Source organism: Tiliqua scincoides, chromosome 4 (assembly GCF_035046505.1).
Source record: "Tiliqua scincoides isolate rTilSci1 chromosome 4, rTilSci1.hap2, whole genome shotgun sequence".
Taxonomy (NCBI): domain Eukaryota; kingdom Metazoa; phylum Chordata; class Lepidosauria; order Squamata; family Scincidae; genus Tiliqua; species Tiliqua scincoides.
This window is the reverse complement of record NC_089824.1, coordinates 52,512,115-52,537,077: the sequence shown is the minus strand read 5'-3', so window position 1 is coordinate 52,537,077 and position 24,963 is coordinate 52,512,115. Positions and strand designations below refer to the sequence as shown.

The following is a 24,963-nucleotide window of genomic DNA, read 5'->3' as shown; positions in this document are numbered from 1 at the left end:
CTGTGTAAAATTTATATATTTACTCAATTTGTATCCCACTTTCCTCTCTGAAGGGCATCCAAAGTGGTTTACAAAAGGGCTGAGCTAAAAACAAGAAAGCTCCCGTGCCATTGGTCATGAGCCATAGAATGGCTACAGCACCACCAGTCCTACCCGGTGTTACACTAGCAGATCACGATATCAGCCAGAGTAAGGCCAGCATAGAATTGGGCCATAAGTGACTGCCCATTCAGAGAAAGGGGAAGAAATATTTCCCTTATTCTGAACTGGCTTCATGAGATAGCAAAACCTAATCGGCTACACTTCATGTCGTTACCCTCACAATGTAATTTCTGACTGGTTGAGATCACTGTTAATGCAGAAAATAACATTTAAAAAGAGTGCAGAACAAGTTCCCACAGTAGAGAGGCATGAAAGAGATAAACATTGGGTGCTCTGTGGTGTCACAAAGGTCTCATTTTTGCACTGAACCCTTCGTCTGTAAATTTGGTGCTGCCTTATTAGAAATATATCAAGACAGAAATGAAACAATAAAATATGTTGATGTATGTGTTTTTGCCCAGCAGTATGAATATTAATATTAAACTAACTTTTTTTTGCTTCACTATAAACTAGACTTTATTACAAGGGTCAAAACCACAACTGGAAAAGTTCCAGACAGTTTGTTGTTCAAATGCCTAAAACAGTGGTTCTCAAACTGGTGAGCTGCAACCCACCAGGGGAACCATACACAGGGCAGAGATCGCAGCACTGCCAAGGAGCTTTTTTACTTACCTGGGGAACAGCGCTAGCTTCCTACAGGGTTCTAGAGGCTCAAAGCCCCCTCCGATCTCCGCAGTTGCTGTAAAAAGACCCTATGTCCTATCTAAAGTTACTTTTGGTTTTGGGGTGAAATAGGAAGTAGCTTTAGATCAGAGATAAGGGCTTTGTAAAGCAGCCATGAAGGAGATCAGATGGGGCTGCAAGTCTTCAGGACCCTGCAGGAGGCCAGCACCCCCCCCCCCCACTGTTGGTACCCTTCCCCGTCCGCTCTGGTTTCCAACTGCTGGTTCCCAACTCCCCTTAGGAGTTTAGGAACCACTGGCCTAAAACATTATTCTTAAGACTTCTACAAAGATGGGAGGAAAGAAGGCACTTCAGACTGATGCTGGGTTGGCTGCTCTATAAGTTGTAATTGTGAAGTCCCATGAAGCACAGGGAATATGAACTTCTTAAATGGGGCAAGGGTGGTTGGAAAAAAAATTGGCTATGAATGAAAACTCTTTGACAGTAGGTACATACCATTGTCAGAGGCAAGGAATGTAGCATTATACATGTTATGTTTCACATGTGGTGATTCTCTGTCCAGAACACTAATAGTGGTGATCTGACCATTATTTGGATCAATCTTCAGCCAATTTGCAGGATCTGAGAGTTTTGAGTACCTGCAAAAGAAAGCAACCTGATTTTATTTCTACTGTGCTTTGCAAAGAATCAGCAGTAAGCAAGACTAAAATTTATGCACTAAATTCAAAATGTATGTAGTGAGATTTTTATACAAGGTTCTGCTGATCAGAAGCTGCCTGTTCTGTATTCTAGGGGATCAGAACTGGCTGAATGCTGTAGAAGGTTTAAAAACCTTGCCACATAAACATTATGTTACTGCTTTACAGAAACGTTACATCACTTGCTTGTTACATCACAAGTAAGTCTCAGGAATTACTAAACGGCATAATTTTCTGCAGTTATATATAATGTGACTGTTACAGGAATGCATACTCCCTGGTGTTTAAAATGTTTTACCTATCTGGGGTTGGATTATGGGGTTTTCAGTCCACTAACTGTTTGTTTGAAGTGCAGTTCACTCACCACATATCTGCACTACTGAAATATATTCAGCCCAAACTGAACTCAACTGAAAGCCAGTTTAATGCTTTAAGCGATTAACAGAAGCATTCCTAAAAAGGAGATGTGAATCTTCTCGAATCTGGAGGGAGCAAAATGCCAGTTTATTACAATAATGGAACAGAAAAGGGGAGGCTTGGGTGGAAACAGTCCACCTAGTTCAAGACTACAGATTTGAAATATGTTCACACATAAAAAAAATGGGATAAACTGCACTGCTATTTTCTAATTATATCAGTCTACATTATTCCAATCTTCTGGATGTCTTTTCTAGAAAGATTACAAAACACATATCAGCTAACCCTTAAAGCACTCTACTCTGCAAATCATGGTAAATATGTTAATGGCATGCAAGTCTCTTTCCACAAGTTTTTGGAAGGACATACAAACACATGACCCTATGCTAACCTTGAAATGTTCTCTTACAATCTGATCCTATGAGCACTAGGTTGCCACAATAGCACATAAGATTTACTGTAAGAATACCAGCAGTTTATGCAAGGGAGTAACCAGTATTGTCATGCCATTCCTAGGCCCAAAGCAGCCATTTGCCAGACTTGCAAAGAGTAACAGTGTTAAACAAGACATATTTTGCTGGTCGGAATGACAAGATGATAGCATTCCCTCTCACTTCCTTGTACAGCTTTCTATGAACTGTATTAGTGTCCAGCTAATGTAAGCAGCCATTAGGGATGGCTGGAGATAATCTGGACATTTATGTATTTGTCCTAGAATCCCAGCCCAGCTAGCTGTTTGGTGCTTATGCATAACCTAAAGCAGACATCAGACTAACTTTGCAAAGTAGCAAAATGACCAGTGTAAAGTTTATTCATTTGAGGCTATGTTACCAAGGCAGGGACCCCAAAAGTGAGCCACTGAGGATCACAGTTCTGAATACTTTAGTGTTGAGTCATCCCATTTCTAATACCCACCTCTTCTATGTAGGGCTGCTGGGGTGGGAGAGTGAGGATGAAGTATAATGGTGTTAGCTGGGCTAAATAGACCGGGGTGATTTTTTTTTTAACTCTCTTTACTTCTGCAGTGTTACAAGTTCAAGGAACCATAGAACATTCCCATTTCTTGACAAGAGGAATAGGCAGGTGCTGTATGCCCCACAGTACCTTAGAGCAGTTTGCTGCATGTAGCGATCAGGGTCCTGAGCAGTGAAAGTTGTTAAGACATTACCAGGAAGCAGCCCTTCCTCCTGACGCACAGACTTTGTGACTGGGACAAAAACCGGACTCTCGTTCACATCAATGACTGTGATCGACACGGTTGCTGTTGACTGAGGAGGGTGCTGAATTCCTTTTGCCAAAGGCACTTGGTTTTCTGCAGCTACTGTGAGCACAAACACCCGATTGCTCTCAAAATCAATAGGCTGGCAAAAGCAAAATGAGAAATGTGTTAGAAGAGTGTTAGCCACTGGGGCTTCTGAATGTTCTAGCATTAGTGTTCTCCTCTTATGCCTGTGATGTTGGAGGTAAGACCTCCCCTTTACTTCCCTGGTGTAGGAAATATAACCTTATATACACTTTCTTGAAGTAACTGCAGCACTAGCATAGCTATGGGGGGGTTAAGTACTGCAGGTGCAATAAATACTGTGTAAGTGGCCCCTCCCACTCTCCCTCGGAGCTATTCCAGGCTCCAGCGATGGCAACACACAGGCCTGCACTTTACCACTGCTGTCCAGAATGGCTCCGACGGCGAGTGGGAGGGGTCGCTCACACAGTGTGTTTCGATGCCTGCAGTACTTACCCACCATAGCTCTGCTACTGCTGTAGTTATTTCAAGAAACTGTATATAAGGTTTATATTTCCTACTCCAGGGAAGAAAAGGGACAGACTTACCTCCAACATTACTGGCATAAGAGGACACTAATGCTAGAACGTATCTATGCTCCGTGGCTCTGCCAATGAACTGCAATCTTTAGGGAACTGTATTTGAGCATACCCTGAATATCAAGTGCTTCTTCTGTTGAGTCTCATATACAGTCTTCACCTCCCCAGCTCCTACCTGGGACCCCAGGATGCTGCTTCCTGGACAACCTCCCAGAGGCAAAGTATTACTCAGGAATGGCTCTTATTGTGAAAAAGCCCAAGAAGAACTTCCAAGCAGCTCCAAGTGTCCTCCACTTTTTGTTTACATAATTGTGGAACAGTTATGCAGAAGGCCAAAGTCTGGAACGGTTATATACAAGGCAAGATAAACTGAGGTCAGACCAAAGGTCCACCAGGATCACGTTTCCCACAATAAATAACCAGATGCCTTCAGAATGTCCATGAATAGGAGAAGGCGGATGTTGTCCTCTACCACTGCTGGTCGCTGGCAACTTGTATTCAGAAGCAAACTGCCTCTCAGCCTGGAGGTAGCATGTAGCCATCCGGACTAGTCACAAGGGATGGGCTTGTCCTTCATGAATTTCTATAGTGTTACTTGAAAAACACAATTCAATAGTGAGTCCTTGACCTGAAGAATTGCTGAAAATATCTTCTTCCCCTGCTCTGCGTATGCTGCTAAAATCACTCTTTTCACGGAGACTGGTGAAGGATTGCTTACCAAATACAATACAACCCCTTCAGGAATCATTAAACTGGATTAGAGCTAATAAGGGCTTACTGCTTCTCTGGAGAGTTTCTACCACATTTAATTTATTTACCTAGTTTTACCTTTTCTCCCTCTATTCTGACAGTTTTAAAATAAAGAATTTAATTTGAAACAAACTGAGCTGTTTCAAGCAGATTACACTCTAGAGGCCTTAATTTGCTTCTCTTTATAGAGGTTTTTTTTTTTTTAATTTCAGCATCTTTGTTTTGTTTTCCATTCCAGAGCAGTCTAGTTTGTAACCACAAATACATTATTTGTTCATGAATACAAAACACGCAATCATGTGCTTCTTCCTGGCAGAACCGAATACAACTGGCACCTTTAGTGCAGCTACAGAATCTAGAAGCATGTAGAACTGCACTGTCTCTCATGGGGCAGAATTCAAATTGTACTGTAAGTCATGGCTTGATTTCTCCCTTATCTGAGTGCGTCAGGACTGCTCATCCAAAGTGAACTGAAAGCATTAAGAATGCTGATAATCTCCCAATAGTTTATGACTACCAAACGAGAATCTGTCACCTCTGGGATGAGTATCAGATTTCATGCTGCATTTTTTTTAGGAGAATGGCAATGCTAAGGACTGCTGAGGACAACTTCTGTCCCTATCAAATCCAGATGTGCATGAAATGCATCAACAATAAAAACACACTCACAAAACTGCTGTGTGCTGAGTTTGGCCTATGGTTTTTTTTAGTTTTTGATCCTGTACCCATGTAAATCACTGGCTAATTTCTTGCTGATGCAGTCATAAAGGATGAAGCTCTGGTCTTTTAATAGGTTTCCAGAGAATCTAACTACAGCTCCACTACTGCAAGACAGTAACAAACCCAGGCCTGCCCTTAAACACATCTAGAGTGCGTGTGAAAGATGTGATTGCACCACAATCTTATGCCTTGCAGCGTTGCGGGTTACAGTCACTGTTTCCTGTGGGTCATGGGAAGCTGCCAGACCTTCATTCAGGGGAAGGGGACATTCATCCCCTTCACCTGAGTAAAGCCCCAGCTCCCAGCTAAATCGCTGGCACAGACTTGAAAACTCCTGTGTCCGGGATAGGAGACCTCCGCCGGTCCCACCCCCTGTTCCACCCTCCCCCTGCCCAGAAGTAAGATAGGATTATAGCCTAAGTGTTACTGAACACAATAGGCTTACACCTTAGTAAAATGAATAACAAATTTTCAAACACCTTGACCTGTTTGAGTTCTCAGGCATGTGGATCAAGGTGATTCAGATTATGGTGTATACCTGAACTTTTGAAACACTTTGGACAAACTCAACAAAGGTTCTTGAGTAAAATTAGCAGTCATGATGGGATTTGTTAGGGGGAGGGAGGACTGGGGTCCCCAAAGATTTGCACTAACAATACTTTTTAATTTGTTCGTTAATAATCTAAATCTAAGGGTAAACAGCAAGGTAGACCAATTTTCAGGCAGGGTGATAAGAAACAAAATGGCAGGCATGTGACCGAAGAGACCTTTAGGTGATTGCGCAGGATCACCTAACAGAAGGAAAGTGAACAATATTTTTACTTATATCCTGCCAGCTGTCCAATTGGCCTCCCCACACCATAGCATGCAGCATATGTTGGCAGGGCTGCATGCTATAACATGGTGGGCGGACAGGACTGGGGCCTGAGATGTATAAGATTAGGCATGGTGTGGAGAGAGGGAAGCTTGCGTTCCCCTTTCACAATATTAGAATCAGGTGCAATTCAATGACACTGACTGTTGGCAGATTTAAGAGAGACAGAAGGAGGTACTTCTTCAAATAGCATACAAGCTGTGAAATTTGTTGTCACAAGGTATTGATGGTCACAAGCCTGGATGGATTTAAAAGGGGATTGGACAAATTTATGGAGGACAGGTCTATCAATAATTACTAGGCATGTGTGCTACCACCAAATACAATGCCAAGTATGCTTCTGAACATCAGTTGCAGGGGAGTAAACACTGTATACTCTAGCTTGTGGTCTTTCCTGAGCCAGCTTGGGGGGGGGGATACTATGGGAAATAGGAAGATGTTCCAGATAGGCCCTCATCCAGCAGGGTTTTTCTTATAGTTCTTTTCCCTCAATTGCACTCTCATAGCAGAAGTGAGTTCAGATGGTAAAAAAGACAATGGAGAAGCAAACTGTGGAAGGGGAGGAGTGAATTCTCCTTACAAATGCAACCATTTTTCAATCCTGTCCCCACCCTCTACTTTGTGTCACTGGGGAAGATGTGGGTTAAATAGTATTTTGAGCTTCAAGTGGTATCCCTAAGCATGCAATTTACTACAAGCTAGTGCTAAATCCTATCAAGTTTCAGAAACATGACCAGTAGCCCATCTACCCTATATCTCTTTCCTAAGTAGAGATCCTCACATCAGTCACTTATAAATGAATCCTTTGATTTTGAATACAAATCAAAATCAACTGCTAGTACAGCAGAAGAGTAAAGATGGTGCAACACACAAAAGCTCATTAGTTCATGGGTGTGTGGAATGCCAGTTAGACTTCTTACCTGAAGTAGACCAAACAATATCTTTTAATGGACCCAGGCTAGAATGGGGGGGGGGGGGGTACGGAAGCTTTCAAGCTGTATGAAATTCAGCCAGAAATTTTATCAGGCAATAGTGTTGAGGTCTGAAACCCCAGAAAACCCTCAGGTCTTGTTCACAGGAGGAAAGTTACAGGCACTCTACCTGATGTAGCCTGTTGGTGTTTAATTCTATTGTGCTCCATGTATCTAAGTGGCAGGTGATATTAAGTGCAAACCCCGTGCACCTGAGTTTGGGCGTGGCCCAAGCTCCGATGCAGAGGTCCCCTGATTGGTACACCAGATATGTTTGACATATAAAGCAGGCCTGCAAACCAACTCTTTTCTGGTATAGGGGATTGTGGAGCCAGGCGTGAGCTTTTGTCCGTTTGACCGGCGTTCCTGCTATGTTGCTGTAAATATCTCCTGTAAATATACATTGGTGGTGGATCCCAGCCTTCTGCCTGGAGTGGTTATTTGCAACGGTCGTGCCTCCTGTGGGACAGCCTTGAGCACCGGCTTCATGTTTTTGCTGCGCAGCCGTTTATATTGCTCTGCTGGAAGCCCCTACACTCCCCATCGGTTATTTGAAACTCAAAAGCCTGCATTTTCCTACATCAATGAAAACAGGTGCAGTAAGAGATCACTTTACCTACTTTCTATCTTCACTTTTTTGGGGACTATCATTTTAATCACCATCTACTGCACCTTTCATGCTGGGAATACAGCCTGGAAGGTCTGGATCTTTAAAAGCTTGAGTCCACTGCAAATACAAAATGTATAGTATGTCCCTCTGAACAATGTATCCTGGTTATTAAAAATGTATAATCTAGAGTGGCAGTACGAGTGCACGTCGGGAAGCCTGCCAAAAGATGAATTTTTCCCCTTCAAAAGAGGAAGGATATACATATATTTCAATATATATTCCTAATCTGCCTTTTGGATTTAACAGCAGGAGCTGTTTAATGCTCAGTACTCTACTATTTATCTGCTTCTGCTTAATTCGTTGAATTCTATCTCTTACCTTCACTACAGTTACCAGCCCATCATTGCTGTTTGGATCAGTGAGAATGGTAAACTGGCCTGTGGGGTCTCCACTAGTCATTCGGTACATTGCATTCCAGGCAGGAGTGTGTGGTTGATCCTTATCAGTTACAGTCAGATTAGCAACTATAACATCCACTCTGTTTTCAGGAACTTCACCATAGAACTGCAATTAAAAGGCAGACATTATTACCCACACATTTATCGGCATCATACAATCAGCACCATGTAATTCAGCAATAGTCCGGTTTCCTAATGTCTGGTTTAACATGCTGAGAGCCAAATCATTGGTAAGTCCTTTTGTGAAGAGCTGTCAATCAATGGGAAGAGAATGGCTATTAGCTCTCTAGCAGTTCAGAGCTGAGGAAGGAGAGAATTACGGTCCAATCCTATCCAATTTTCCAGCACCAGTGCAACCGCAATGCAACCCCAAGGTAAGGGAACAAATGTTCCCATACCTTAAGGAGGCCTCTGTGACTACCTCCCCACCACAGGATGCAGTGCATGCCCCACTAGCATGGCTGTACCAGCACTGGAAAACTGGATAGGATTGGGCCCTTAGTTCACAAGAGAGGGAATAAAGGAAGGCCCTAGCTTCTCCTCATTTTGTGTTTTATATATGTAGCAGTCGAAACACAAAATCTGTCAGGACTAGTCTCAACTATTTAAAACACAAAGTTTCCCAACGTGAATTTGGGAGTTTCTGGTTCCAACTAGTCCAAGCACGAATGTTTCAGAGTGTCTTCATAGATTCTCATTCTGACTTGAAAGAACTACAAAGTGCAGTACCAAAACACCTAGTGCTTTTGTGTTCTGACTACTTAGAACTAAAGTAGAATCTCTGAGGATGCTCTAGAATAGGGGTGTTCAAACTTTTTGGCAGGAGGGCCACGTCATCTCTCTGACATTGAGTCAGGGGCTGGGGGAAAAAATAATTAATTTACATTTCAAATTTGAATAAATTTACATAAATGAATATATTTGAGATGGAACTTATACATGAATGATGGCCTTACAATAGCTTAAGGCCTATAAAAGGCCTTGCACAAAGCGAAGGCCTTTCCTTTGCTGCCGCTGCTACATCACAGATGTGAAACAGCAAGTGGTGGAAGGAGCCCTCATTCCACAGCTCACGTGAGAGGGTAAACAGTCACCCTCATGCTGAGAACAGTTGCATCGGGCCAGCACAGACTCTAGAAAGTCTCCAGAGGGCCAGAGGCTCATCGGAGACTAGGGGCTCCTGTGGGCTGGATTGGGAGTCCCTGAGGGTTGCAAGTGGCCCCCAGGTTGGGGTTTGGGCACCCTTGCTCTAGAGCAGGGGTCTCTAAACTTTTCGGCCAAAGGGCCACATCAAATATCTGGCACAGTGTCAAGAGCCGGGGGAAAAAATTAAATATAAAATTTAAATAAATACATTAGAAATGGAACTTGAATGAATGAATGAATGAATGGGCTCAAATGTCCAGAATTTCTCTAAGCACCAACACAGCCTAAGAAATAAAGCATACACTTAAATGGACCCCCATTCACCCACCCCACAAGCCTAACTCTGGTTGTGTTTGGTCAACTGGGCCAGAGGCTCTCAGGGGATCAGAGGCTGGCTGCGGGCCAGATAGAGGCTCTCTGCGGGCTGCATCTGGCCCCCAGGATGGGGTTTGGAGACCCCTGCTCTAGAGTTTCATATTCTTACTGGTTAACATGTGAATCTCTGAAGATGTCTGGGACTTCTGCATTTTTATAGTTGGAATGCACAGTGATGAATTTCAGGTTTTTATGTTTATACAGGGCATCTCAAGAAAACAAACACACTTTATAGTGTCAAATTTATTATGTTAAAATTCACATATGTACTGCAAATGGTGTACACAAAAGCAGCTGCATGACCCTGTTGATTAGTCAGTTAATGAATTAGACAAAGTGTTAAAATGTTCCCCATTGGCAACTACAGGTTGACAAAGGATCAGTGGTGTTCCTGGAGGGGGGGGGCAAAATCCTAAATTTCTTCAGTCACCTGGCCACTATGTAAAGTGGTCCCTCCCCCTTGCTTTTAGAGTCAGTAGCAGCTGCAATGGAGAGGTGTCATTTTACACTGGTGGCCAGGCGCTTGAAGAAATTTTGCCGCCCCCCCCCCGGAATGCCACTGCGAAGGATCTGCAGACATCCACCAATGTGTGTGCTGGGATGGTTTCACACACCTCTTCAACTGCTTCCCTCAGATACACATGTATTGCACATTTTCTATAATGAAGAATACATGAATTAGAGCACATTAAAATGTATGTTGATTTTTTAGAGACACCGTGTGTGTGTGTGTGTGTGTGTGTGTGTGTGTGTGTGTGTGTGTGTGTGTGTGTACTATGTTTTATCTTTTAAAAAAAATTAGAGCCTAGGATAAAATGTTCTGTAAAAGTTTTTTCTTGTTATATATATATAACTTACCTTGGTTTTGGAGTCATTTTTTCCCTCCCTTGTGGAGTTCCCACCCAATAGCTAGTAGCCAATACCATGAATGCCTGGCTACTAAGCCAACAGAGTGCTCCCATTGTAAAAGATGGATTAGTGCTTTATAAAATGATATGTTGCCCCTTGGTGGCAGCAAGTAGATTCAGAGGAGGCAAACAGGTTGGGCTCTGTTCCCTTTCTCATCCACTCACAGTGCTGGTTATTGTGGTACCATGACAATTGTAAGACTAACAGCCCAATCTTATGCACATCTACTAAAAGACTCTTAAGTCAGATTCTGAGTTCAATGAGACTTGCTCCAAAGTAAGTGTGTATAGGATTGCAGCCTAACAGTGGCCAATACATCTAGGGATGGGACCACTGGTTGGGCACAGGCTTAGGGTCCACACCGATCAGAGAGTCCATGTGGCTGGCTTGCCTCAATAAACCACACCCCAGTACAGTTGGAGGTGGGTCTGCAAGTCATTCAAGAGACTTGTGCTGCTGCTATACTTGATACTATGAACGGGAGCGTTCCCCAGAAGATAGCTTATCATTATAGGGTCTCCAGGGGATGTTCCCATTGGGAGGAATTGCCACTAGCAAGCTTGGGTGGGGAAGGGGAAAAGCAGGGGTTTGCCCTAAGGCCAATGTTCCCTCTATTTTTGTGGTTGTTGTTGCCTGCATAGAGTGCTATGGTGGCTGTGCAGGCATGGCAGTCAGCATCCAGAACGCTCAGTGATGATGTCATCGTGCAGCTCTGTGGCCACGGTGCTGCGAGCTACACAGGACTTCGATTCCATTTGCATGGCCACACCACCACGCAGTTTATAAGCTGCCCACGGTCTCAAGCATTCTGGAGCCAGCACTAAATACATCAATATGGGGGAGGGAAACCTGACAGTCTGCCACCACCAAGCAGTAACATGACTGATCAGCCTCAAATACTCAGCTCAAGCCACAAAGGAAAACAAAACAGTTGGTTTTGTTCCTCCACTAAATGCTTTTGTTTAAGCATTTTCTCGGAGGCAGATAAGGCCTCAGTTAAACCACTGCAATCCACTGGATGATCTAATAAATCACCGCACGATAAATCCATTTGGTCTAATCAGCGAAAATCTCTCTTAAATAAGGGCCGTTCACATACTTTGTACTCTTTCTTTACCAGAGACTTACAATCATGGCAGTGAACTCTGGAGGATTGTCATTGACATCTGTCACTGTGATGACAGCAGTTGCTGTGTTTGAAAGACCATATGTTGGATTTCCTTCCATGTCTGTAGCTTGAATTATTAATGTATACTGTTGTACTTTCTAAAAAACACAAAATGACACCAACAGGAGTTATAGTTAGAGCCAACACTCCAAGAGGACAGCAGGTGTTCAATAAATTGTGCTTTCCTTTGCAATGAGCTTATCACGCTGCTCATTCTTGTTAGTGTCACTTGAACTGAGGAATGCTGGATTTGCAACAATGGACTGCATCTAACAACACTACACATCATTTTTTTTTTATTTTATTTTGAAGAGCTTGCAGAGAACTTCATGCAACAGTATTAGTTTGAATGGCAAATGACCATTATCTGATTTCTATTTGGCAGACAAATTTCTGAATTTGAACTCACAGTGAAAAATACAAATTCTTTGCTGCAGTCCAAACAAAATGAGGATGGGCATTAAAAAAAAAAAAGTGGTTCATGAGAGCTGAACCACTTGGGAGGGCACATTCTTAGCCAAGTGATTCAAACTGCCAAGGCTTTGTTGTGGGGGAGCTTCTCAGTATCACTATGGAAACTGGTGCAGGCTGGGCTAACAGAAGCTAGTTACGGTTACTGGAGGAGAAACCCAAATCTGAATTATTTCCACAAATGTTGAACATCAGGAATGAGACAGTCCTTCCTTGCCAACAGAACTGCTAACTCCATTTGATTTTGGTACTGTTAAACTTTGTTACTAAGAATACATATTCTTAAATCTTTGCTGGAATTAAACCAGGACCAGAAGCTGACTCTCCTTCTTAGTTCCAGGGGGAGGAATTACTGGAATTAGAAGGAAATGCTCTCAGTTTAGGGATTATTCTCCTCTCCCCCTCCACATATTACTAGAACATTCATTTTTATACAGTGAGTATAAAGAATGTTACACTTGAGACACTTTGATTTGGCTGGCTTTGCCGACATTGTGTACTGTCAATTGCAAATAGATATTCCTTTCCCTGCTATTTCTGATTTGGGATTCAGTACTTTAATGCTTCTTAGATTGGTGGGGCGATATCGTTGCAAAGAATTGACTTCATCCTCCAAGCAGAAAACTGGTAAAGATAAGCATTTTGTTATTATTCTGAAACGTTGCCTCCTTGACTGCTTTCCTGACGCTGAAGAGATGTTTTTGTGTGAAAATAAATGTATTTGGAAGAAAAATGCCTTTTCTACTCTAGTCCCCAAAAAGTATAATTTGATTTCTTGCTAGAATTATGTTTCTTCATGTGTCAACAACTTTTCTCCTATATAATGATATAGATTTAAAATCTATAAGGGAGGATGAGTTACTTTACAAATTCCATTTGCTTTCAAGTTTTGGATTAATTTTATGTTCTATATAAGCTCTCTGGATATATTTGGAAGAGTTTATTTGCCCCTAAAAAATTCAGAGTAAAATGGATGGAGATGTGATGCATAGGAAAGTCTATAAATGGTTAAGGGCCCAATCCTAGCCACATTTCCAGTGCCGGAGCAGCCATTATGCAGCCTTGAGGAAAGGGAACAAACGTTCCCTTACCTGGAGAAGGCCTCCATGATTGCCCCCTCACCTCATGATGCAGCACATGCTTCACTGGCATGGCTGCACTGGTGCTGGAAAATTGGATAGGATTTGGGCCTAAGTAATAAAACTAACTAGATAATTAATAATTACTAGATAAGTACTAGGTAAGTAATAAACCTAACTAGAAAAGAAAAAGGAATTAATAGCTTTTGTTTTGGAGCAAGGGGGCTCCAAGGTGAAATGCAAAGGGAAGAATCTCTTCCTAACCTCAGTGAATGAGGACATTTCAGACTATATCTGCATTGCAACACTAGCATGGCAGAATCTTCTTCCTTAACTCTGCTCCAGATTTTCCACTGGAGCCAATTCTGTGCTCAACCCGAATATCATACCAAAAGAATGAATTGTGCTGATCCTCCGTGATCTTCAACCTTTTTTTGTGCCCCAACCCAATAAACAAATAAATAAAGTATGAGATTGGGGGCCCACCTCTGATCCTGCTCCCTTCCCAGGATCAGATCTGCCCGCCCCATTTCCCCCTACCTCTTCCCAACAACCCTGTGAAGTAACAGCCTCAGTAGGGCTTTAGGAGCTGTGGGGCTAGACAGCAAGGAAAGGCCATTCAAGATTCTATCAGCAGCTCAGTTCTAATAAGGTAGTAGCATTATTGGATTGGATCCAAGCCTTCTCTTGCACAGGCTTTGAAAGGTTGCCATGTGCCCCCATGAGGCTTCGTGACCCCAATGGGGTGAACACCCACAGGCTGAAAAACACTGCTCCAGATTAACAGCACCTGTATACAATTTCGGCCTGAAGGCAGGCAACAATGCAGATGTAGACTCTGTTGTTATAATAAGGATCTCGGGGAAGCTTCAGTGGGACAGTATGTGTTTGGAACTGGTTTCTTTCTCAGATCACACAGAACAAAAAAGAAATCTGAGGACTGCAGAATCCAGAATAAACAAAATGAAAACCTTAAAAAGAGTGCAGTGACATGCACACTAGTGTTTGTTCCAATCTCTTCCTAGCTAAGATCCTAAGAAGTTTAGCTTTAAAGCTACATTTTTATAACCAACATAGATCTTTCACTGATGTTTTAACCTCCATGATGTACCAAAGTATTAAGATTAAAGCAGGATCCTTGTATAAAATCATGTTTTTCATGAATAAAATTAAGTAGTGAGGAAACAATTGTTTAACAGCACAATCCTAACTTGACCTGGAACAGGGATGGGCGTGCGCTGTATTCAGCGCACATTTCACGCTGTCAAGCTCGGCCTGAGGCAAAGAGAAAAAAAATTCCCCTTACACCAGGGAGAGCTGCAGCAGCCCCAATGGGGCTATTCAGATCTGCACCACCTAAACAGCCCAGAAATGGGGTTAGGATCTGGCCAAGTGCTGGATTCTGGCCCCGCCTCCTTCTCCCTGCTTACCTGCCCCTGGGAACCCTCCCTCTGTCTTGAAAAACCTCCCTCTCGCCTCCTCCCTACCCTTCCCAAGCCCTCTAACCCCTGCGGGCGCAAACCTACCATGTCCTGGGGCTTGCATCGGTGCAGGGAGGCCAGCGCACATCCGTGCATTGGCCTATCTGCCCCAAGAGTGGCGCAAAAGTGCTTTACGGCACTCTTCGGCCGGCACAAGGAACTTCCGCCAGTAAAAAGGGCACTTTGGATTGTGCCCTAAGGAAATTTGATAATAATAAACTGCTTTCAGACTGAATAGCCTAAAATGAGGTTAATACCATAGGGAAGAAATTAGCACTCCAGAAGCTCTCAGCTAGCTCATACAGGAGGAATCATAGGAAAGTGCAATTCTAGACATAACTTTGGAGTGCACAAGTAACTTCAGCTAACTATGCAGTGGTGATCACTTTACTAAGACCACCAGCAGTACATATAACACTATTACATTTAACATATAACAGTAATGGACAAGTGTATAGGACAAGTTTCCACCTTACCTCTCTGTCAAGTCCAGCAGCAACTGTGATAATATCACCTGTTTCATTGTTGATTGTAAACATATTTGGGGAGGGGGTGCTTGGCGCCTGAGACAAGATTCTGTATCTCAGCATTCCATTCAATGCATTTGGGTCATCAGCATCAATAGCAGTGACAGTCATCACATAGGTTCCTAACAACAGGATAAATAATCATTAGGGTTAAATAAACAGTTGGCTGGGATTACACAAGGTCACTGAGAAGCTATAAACTTGGCCTAAACATTTACTTTTAACAAAACGCTTCACATTCCTTTTCTTATCCAAAACACACAGTTAATAAGAAGAGATGATAGAAGATAAAAAGCACAAGTTTATAAAATATCAATTACTGCTGAAAACATGATCCTGGCAATCAAATTTTCAATTCCTAAACACTTTTTATGAAGATATAAACTTTCTCAGTTAAATAGCTGTCTTCCTCCCTGTCTGAATAAACAGCATTGCGCCTAAGCAAGTTTTACTTTCCAGTGTGGGATACATGTTGATTTTGTAGAAAAGATAACATCTGACTGTTCAGTATAAAAGCCAGCACAAATAAAGGGCATTTCCAGTTGCCATTTAATGCCCTTTATAATGTTGACTTCTAAAGTGATGATGGGTGTTGCCATGTGACAGTGGCACGTTCTGTTCTGCAAGTGCCTGAAGCCATGTCAATGGGTTGAAATGGGAAATTAAAACTGCAATCCTATACAGACTTTCCTGGGATTAAGTCTAAAGGGACTCAACCTAACTTACTTCTCAATTGGCATGCACAGGCTTGTGCTGTGAGAGAAGAATCAACCTCATATTATACATTTAGACACAAATCTGATCATCCTCCAAGATTGATTGAAGACATATTTGAACATTTAGAATATGTCAAAAGCTCTGATCTTGTGTGTTAAAGCACCCAAAAGCTGCAAACCCCAATAGAAATACTGAAGGACAAGAAAGGTAAACTAGATCAATTAAAAAAGCAGTATAAATCGTGGGACCAATATGGGTCTCTCATTATCTACAAGGTTTGAAGAAATGAAGACCTAATCCATCTTATAACATTTTCTAACCCTACCAGAACAAACCATCTTTATTTTGTTGCACGCAGTTTCTTCCTCTAATGCCCCCATCATACCCTTGTGATACGCCAGCACATGTCTGTGCAAGCTGGCACAACAACAGCTACACCAGCGTAGAAGCTTGCCCACTGAGAGATGCACCACAAACACCAGCACAACATCTGAAAAACTCTGTGCCAATGTAGCTTGGGCGTGATGTGGATGGCAGTGCAACTCCACCAATGGAGAGGCCAAAACAAGGAGGAGATTTATGTGGGAATTGGGAAGGCCACAGGAAGGATGATGAGGGGTAGACATACACCAAATTCCACCACCTCTTCAGACAACAGACATGCCCCCAACAACAGAAAACGTGAAACCAGACACATATGGCATAGGTAGGAATAACCCAATAAGGAAAAATGGGGAAGGGAAAACCAGCAGAAAATTGCCTCTCCTCTCACCCACCACTCACTTTCCTACTATGGAGCACAGGATACAGACTACATTTGGCAGCCAGTCACAGCACACCAATGCCAGTACTAAAGTCCCTGGTAGGGAGAGTACAGCTCAGATTATCAGACATGCAGCATGGGTTACATTTCTCTGATCTGTCAAAGGGGAACTTTGGTAATGGAACCATGGTGAAAGGGCTCTTGATGCACAACAGGAGCCCTTCGCACGAGCAACCTCTTGTCTCTCACAATACTTGTGGCAAGATACTTTGTTAACACTTGCCTTCTCAGGTATCTTATTGCAAGTATTCCACCCCAGGAGGACAACACACACAAACAAGAAGTCCATTAGCTAGGCTCGAATCCATCTCACCGGATTCCCAGCCTGTGCCTTTATGCAGCAAGCCACTGGCACCCCGCTTTGTCTGAGTGATGTTGAGGTTCCCCTTGTGACTCCTCCCAGCACCTCTCCTGGCAAAAAGGTTCCTTACAGTTGGCAGATACCCCCACCGGGACTTAAGTCCTTAACTGAAGAATCTTGTTGGGTTCTCTATAATGTTGTGTATTGTGTGGTGTCTAAGAGACAGAGATGCAAACCAGGAAGTCCACGGTTTAAACCTCCCCTCTGCCATACTTTCATTATGTAGCCTTGTGCCAAACACCCTCTCTCAGACTACAATCCTGTACACACTTTCCTATGAGCAAGAGTAAACCCCACTGAACACAATGGGCCTTACATCTGAGCAGACATGCCTAGGACTGTGTGGTCATCCTCAGACCAATCTATAATCTGCAATATGGAGATAACGATGCTGATAAACTTTAGATGGTAGCTGTAAGAATGAAAACGTGACCATGTGCATGAATATTACTCTTGCTAATTGGAAACACCGTTTACCTGGTGGGTCTCTTGAATTTATTAAGGGTAGAGCAACTGTCTCTATTAATTCCTGCATAGCACCATTTCAAATGGCTGTGTGCTGGTGGCGCTTGTGTCCTTTTTAAGACTGTGAGTCTCTTTCAGGCAGGGAACTGTTTATTTTGTAGTGTAAACATTTTTTGTTGAACAGAGATTTATAAATATTCTAAATAATAATTCCAAAAAAATATTCTAAAGTGCCATAACCTTCATTAAGATTTGTAGACATAGTTTGGCTGCTCCCTTCTCCCACAGCAACACACCACCTATTTCATAGTTTGTCCCCTCAGTGCTACAGATCAACAAGTCACACTTTAATAATCAGGATGACATCATCATAATCCTTTGGGTTTTAAAGTGGAGTTTGCTTATATAAAGCTAATAGGCCAGCAGTAGTTGCACCTGACAATTGGTGCTACAGCAGTAAACATACGGAAGAGTAAGACATGAATGACTCAGCTTGGTGTTGCTCCATGCAATACAACCCACACAAGAGCTGCTACCCATCTTTTACAAACAAGCCCTCCTCTCTCACTGAGCTCTGAAGAAGAAGATTACTGCTGGGAGGAACACAGCTATAATCTTATTAGTGTACTGGCATTCTGCAGGCAAGTATACAGTAGTGTAACAACAACAACAGCAACAGGTATTGATATACCTCCTTTCTTGGTCTTTATTCAAGACTTTATTCAAGGCGGTTTACATAGGCAGGCTTTTATTTAAATCCCTTATTAAATAGGGATTTTTACAATTTGAAAGAAGGTTCTTTCTTTCAAGAACCACTACATTCAGATGTTCCATTCTGATCTGGCCTCCATCCTCCCACGCTCAGAGCAGATGGAATAGCTCGGCTTCAGCTTGTCAGCTGCTTCAAGGTCGCACGGTGCCGGTGGCCTCGAACTGGCGACCTTGTGGATGTTATCTTCAGGCAGACGGAGGCTCTACCCTCTAGACCAGACCTCCTGCCCCTCCAAGTGTAGCTAGGAGGGGTGGCGCAGGTAAGTCCTGCAGGTGCTGCAACGCACCATGTAAGTGGCCCCTCCCACTTGCCGTCAGAGCCAAACTGGGCAGCGATGACAACTTGCAGGAGTGCCTGCGTATTGCTGTCGCTGCCTGGAATGGCTCCAATTGTGAGTGGCCACTTACACAGCACGTTGCGGTGCCTGCAGTACTTACCGTGCTGCTCCCCCCGCTACACCACTGCAGGGGTAGTTTGCTGGAAATATGTTTTTAACATCTTTTAAAGTCCTGAAGTTAAAAAAAAAACAAAAAACATCCATTAAATTGTCCAGTGTTTTACCTGGCTTTGATCCTTCAGGCACTGTCCCATTCCAGACCTGGTGCAAGAACTCTGGCCTATTGTCATTCATATCAATGACATTAATGACGATGTCAATGGGATTTTCCACCTGGTTTCCATTCACATCCACAGCATGTGCTCTCAGCTGCAAAAAGTATTAGTAATTAAGATAACTGACAAAACGTGTCATCGGGCATAGCAATTAGTGTTGCTGACAAGACATTTTAAACAGAACTCCATTAACTTGATTTATTTCAGATCTTCTTTTGTTACCCCATCTTGGCCATTTCAATACACTGAATGCAAGCTTTCAAATGGTAGTGTCCTGAACTACAGTATCCTGGGGTCCTTTAAGAATTGAACCACCAGAATGTCCAAGGTAGGAAAACAAGTCATTTACACAGAACAAACTCTTTTTAGCAATGTCAGTCAAATTACACACATGCACACACACACTTTACTACAAGAAAAGTCACTCCCAGAGGCATCCACAGTTTAATTTATAATGCCAATAAAATACTTAGATATACTTCCAATGGAAGTCTTCTCCATTTCTCAAATGACAACTGTCACAACTTTATATTCTGAAAAGCCATTCACATGGTGATGGAATTTGTAACTAAAGGTTGAGAACTGAAAATTTAAAATACCACATCCTTGTTTCGTTTATTTCTTTTGTCTAACCCATTAAATCAAATTTATGTTGCTCAACTATGCCAGCAGCTCCCTTATTGCGCATGAAAAGGAACAATGCGCAGCAAGTCAAATCCAGTACAAATGCTTTAAATCCCAAACTGAGAAAACTATGCCAGATGTGCTCTACAAAGTCAAAACAGATGTTACGTCCTTTGATTGTAAAATGCGGTTTAGAGTAAATTAAGAACTTACGTGAAAAGAAGCTATTTGCTCCCTGTCTAATGGTTTTGTCACTGACAGTTGACCTGAGATGGGATTGATGATGAAGATGCCTGTTGGAGGTTGATCGGCTCCTGGCCCAGTCACACTATATCTCAGGGAAAGGCTTTTATCACGATCAGATCTGATCTATGACCCAAGAAGATAATGGTTTTGTTAAACACATGAATACCAAAAACAATACATGCTTTTCCATTTCTAACCTCATTTGTTACAAATGAGCACAAATTAGCCCAAGTAAGTTAACTCCTTGTTATAAGTGAACTGTACCCAGCCACTTCTGACATGGAAAATGTGGAGCTGTAATTCAAAAAAACTGACAGAGTGGCTAACACGTATTTATCAAATATTACTGCATCAGTCCAGATACACTGATTTAAACTACAGTGATATAAGCACATGCTTCCAGATATAATATTTTACAGGTCAAGAATACTCTTGCAAAGGGTTGCTTCAGGCACATTTCGGAGATTTGTGAATAGCTGTTTTCTTGTACACAGTGGAGGCATGCATCAGGTGGCTGAATTTAACCTCATGCAACAATCCTGTTTTTAAGAGCTATTTAATACCACTGCTTGGAGTATCTTTCTGCTAATATGCGGAGAGAGAAAGAGAGGAACACAAGTCTTATTTTTGAACATCTGAAGTCTGCATGGTTTCTTCCTAAAGGCATGATCAGCTCAGGAGAGAACTAATTTCAACAAGACAGCTCCTTATTGAGTTCATCAGACAGGACGATTGCTCCTACGTCCTCTCCCTAGCTAGTTATATTACTCCCCATAAATGGCCAGTCCCATCTTTCCCCTGGCTAACTTCCATCATTTCCTAAGGCAGGTGAGACCTCACAATGCGTGCTATTACAAGACTTCTCGTCATGTAAACACCAGCCCATGCACCACAGCTCTTATTACCACTCCTAATAACTACGGTGGTGCCCAGTCACGTAAGCACGCCAGACAGATGGTTTGCCAGCAGTGTTATAATTACTTCGAAAAAATAGTTGCGTATATGTGACTTGTAGAGAACCATTTGGTTGTACGTGCTCCAAGACACTCTGAACTCAAGAAGAAAATCCATCTCAGTACACAGCTACAAAGGATATGCACAAACCCTAAGTTTTCCCTTAGGATTCAAGCAAGTTCAAAAGTCATTAAGCACCTTATTTTCTCAAACTGCCTCACATAAGATGACTCTAACCCTACCTGTCACCTCTTTATGATAAATGATTATATTTGCTTCAAACCCAAGGACATGAACAGCATGGAAAAAGAAAAATTAATGGGTATTCAGTTCTATTTTATTTCCACAAAAAAGGAACTAATTTCACCTTGAAAACTGAAGAGGCTGTAATATCTTTAGTGTTACAGAACGGTATTAAAAACGGTAACTTCGTCTTTAACAGTTTTATTTGCACACTGAGGCAGAACATGCGTAGAGATAATTCATTTTAAAATAATCTCTGAAAAAAATAACTGAAAAATCAGCTTCTTCCTTACTTTCCTAGACCTAGGAAATGATTCTGCACCTTTTTGAGACTACTTGAAGATACTGTAGCCACTAGGTGCTCATCAACTACTACAGGTGAACTAGAAGAGAAGGTGATATTGCTAAATTTAGGATCAACAGTGAAATATTTTAGTTACTGAAGATGGAGGTCACTTAAAGAAAGGGGACTATTCACTGTCTGTGAGATGTATGGTCCTAATACTCTGCTCTAGATTGGGTCACTAAGGGCGCAATCCTGTCTTGTGCTGGAACAGAGAAGCCAAGAGGCCTGCACTGTATCCAATGCAAAATAGATGCCCAAAGTGGCTCAGCCAGAGGTAAGGGGAAACTTTTCCCCTTACCTCTGGGTAAGCCACCCTGGCCCCAATGAGTCTCCTCGAACTTGCGCCACCTCCTGAGCTGGCACAAGTTTGTGGAGAGCAGAGTGGCTTGTAGCCGCTCCGCGTTCCTCAGGAATGAGGGCTGGGATCTGGCATAACTGCCAGGTCCCAGCCCTGCCTCCCACTCCCCACCCACCCACCCACGGGGCCACCCACCCTCCCCCTGCCCCAGAACACCTCCCTCCTGCCTCCTCCTCACCCACCCCAAAGCCTTGCGTCAGCCCAGCTCGGCTGATACGTCCTCCTTTTCTCTTCTATAGTCATAGCAGTATGACAGCTCTTGCTTGGTACAAAAGAACTAGGGGGCCACTGATAGTAGATACAGGGTTGAGTCCCTATAATGCATACTATTTGGCATAAATTGTAAATTATCTGCACAGTATTTGTATATTTTATGTGTCTATGTTTATGTTGTACTTATGTTTTTCATGGATAAAGCTCTGACTAGGTCATAACTTCGATAGGTTTTAAGATCTTATGCTTGAGAAATGAAAGGTATCAACATCTGTTTTAACGATAAGTGATAACAATTCTACTTAAAGAACATATTGTGTTGCCATCTCTCTTTTGCATTCAATCACAGTATAGTAGGCTCTTGATGAATAAAACCTAGTTGCTGATTAATATGGGGATCAGCATGGTATATCTGGACAATTGCAGACATGACCCACTACCTCTACTATTTGATGGCTTTTCTCTTCTTTCTATTTGCATCCCTAGCTCTGCTTCTGTTATGTATAGGAAGAACAATAGTAGGATTTTAAAAGGGATGTCTCTCCCTGATTTTCAATGGAAGGGATTATGGTCCAGGAAAAAAGGTCTGTGATAGCTTCTGGCTGTTTCATGCTCATTTTTTTTGCCATGCAAGCAGAACAAAGTGAAATCGGCTTGCCAAAGAATCTGGTCACATACTTTTTGTACAGGCCTTAAAGTAAAATTTTGATCTTAATTCTTCATTAGGAGTGCTCCTACTGAAACACTAAATAGGAGTGCTTCTTTAAGTTTCAAAATACATTTTCAAACACAGGTCTTCTCTCCTTTGCCTTACCCGAACTAATTCCTGAGGAAAGGGCCCTCTGGAGTTCTCTGGCAAGTTGATTGGAGGGATGACCCAGTCTCTCTTCTGTCTTTGCAGAAGGCCACTGTGCTTATTTTGCTGCCTTGGAAATACAATATCTTCGATTCCATTTTGCTCCTTTCCATTGTAAATAATGAAATTAGGCAGACATTAGAACTAGAGCAGGTATAACAGATCACACAATAAAAAATGGTGTCGTAATGTAAATGCTCACCACAATTATTCATAGTAAGACAAGGTATATGCAACATTTTTACATATAAAATATTATCAACCTTTTTGTTTTCTAACACAATGCCTGCTGAAAGAAGATGGAGTTTTAAGCAATTTACTGCATCTTGGTGCTGTGTAAACTACCTGAAACTCTTTATTCCAGCTGGAGAGTAGTTAATCCTATGCAGAATTTAATAGCGTGCCTTTAGATATTTCTTATTAGTTAGAGCTACAGTTCAGGTAATGTGTTACTGCACATTAAATTTAGATCTGGGTGTGCTAAAATATAATTTGAGTTCCAAGGGAAGTTTAATACATAGTAGTAAGGAATGTCTCAAATATTTATGACCCTATTAAATCCCATAGAATTAATGTTGTAATTATTTTAAACCTATGTCAGCCATGATGGATGCTGTAGATGACCCACTTTGCACAGTGGGCATTAATCTCTACAGTGTGTCAACAATTCTTCTCTGCATCTGCATTCTGGCTTTTAGCCCTCGGTGCCACAAGCAAGCTAGCTTGCACACATACTAGCATCCTTGTGCATATGGAGAAAACAAAGCAAAATCATCTTTCTTTGAACCTGTAGAAACAATATTGCCTATTCAGTGAAATGTGCTTTAGGAAAAAGTAATGTATTTGGAACATTATGGCAGCCAGATATTTTCAACCATAATGCATAAATAGTCCTGAGGATTCCAGACAAACACCCTAATTAAGATGGCTAAGAACATTAAAAAGTTGAAATAGAAAGGAGGAGGAGGAACCAACAGTGGACGAACAGACATGTCCCCAGGACTCCTGGGAGACAGTTTGTTTTCTCCAAATACTGCAGGTCTGAAGAGGACCTGAAGATCTTCGTTAGGAGAGACAAGATCTTCATCGGTATAGGTATCTGGGAAACTGAAAGCCCGACCGGGGGGGGGCTTTCTTCTCAGAGGAATCTAACTGTTTCTGACAGTATTGGGAGAGGCGCAGTGATCTGCAATCAAGCTGCTGGCTCCATGCTGAGATGCCATATGGAGGGGAAAAAAAGCGTGAAGTATAAAGTTTAAGCTGGAAATTTAAGATAAGCAAGTGTTAATATTGTCCCCGGGTCTGATTTGGCTAAAAGCCCTGGATATATTGGAGGCTTTTTGAGGAGGTTGAAAGTGCTCTTTTTCTCTGTTGTGGAAAAAATTGGTGGTGGATTATAATTACAACTATAACTTGGGTGTGAACTAAAATCCAGAATTATTCTTGGACATAATTGGATAGAAATATAATTCTCATTAGTTTTGAAAGAGCTTTGTTTTCTCTGCACCAGAGACGGTGAGACTGTTTTCTTTTGTTTTGTTTTTCTCTGCGTTAACCACACTGGACTGTTATCTGCAAGAGGTATGTAAAGAATGTGGATGGCAGAGTAGTAATGACGTGGTGGAAGTGAGAAGAATAATATGTTGTGGACATCTAGTGGACTAGAGAGAAATTGCAAAATGGACTCTGTTCCAGAAATGTGGATACAGATTAATCAAGATTAACAAGGAGAGATTGCTTGTTGTGGAGCGATAACAGCTGAATTGGTCCTCGCAGATTCAAGCCAGTCTGGAGACTCTTTCCCAACAGATAGATGTCTGTAAGGAACAATTGGAAGATGTGAAGAAACAAGCAGAAGATAAACAAGGGAGTGAAAAAGCAGACAAGGAGGAAAATAAACAGGATGATCAACAGGACGAAGAAGAGGCGCTGATGGAGATTAAGAAATATAAGATGGACAGAGTAACAGGAGTGCACAAAGCACAAAATTTGTTGGAACAAGGAGAAAATATATCCCAGTTAACTGGAAGAATAAACACACCCTATATAAGAAAGTATGGATTCATCAGATTCTGTTATAGAGATAAATTATATTACAGGAGAAAAAATAGA

At 42.1% G+C, this 24,963-nt stretch overlaps 1 protein-coding gene across 1 annotated transcript in view; it reads right to left on the bottom strand.

Moving 5' to 3' along the window:
* Nucleotides 1–24,963, bottom strand: part of CDH2 (cadherin 2) — a 159,082-nt gene that overhangs the window by 23,792 nt on the left and 110,327 nt on the right. Inside the window, exons 4-11 of the mRNA XM_066624299.1 lie at nt 22,810–22,956; nt 19,849–20,004; nt 18,961–19,105; nt 15,211–15,383; nt 11,664–11,801; nt 8,026–8,211; nt 3,006–3,262; nt 1,282–1,424 (exon numbers count right to left, since the gene is read on the bottom strand). Of these exons, the coding sequence (XP_066480396.1) occupies nt 1,282–1,424; nt 3,006–3,262; nt 8,026–8,211; nt 11,664–11,801; nt 15,211–15,383; nt 18,961–19,105; nt 19,849–20,004; nt 22,810–22,956 (1,345 nt within the window). The remainder of the gene's footprint in view (nt 1–1,281; nt 1,425–3,005; nt 3,263–8,025; nt 8,212–11,663; nt 11,802–15,210; nt 15,384–18,960; nt 19,106–19,848; nt 20,005–22,809; nt 22,957–24,963) is intronic.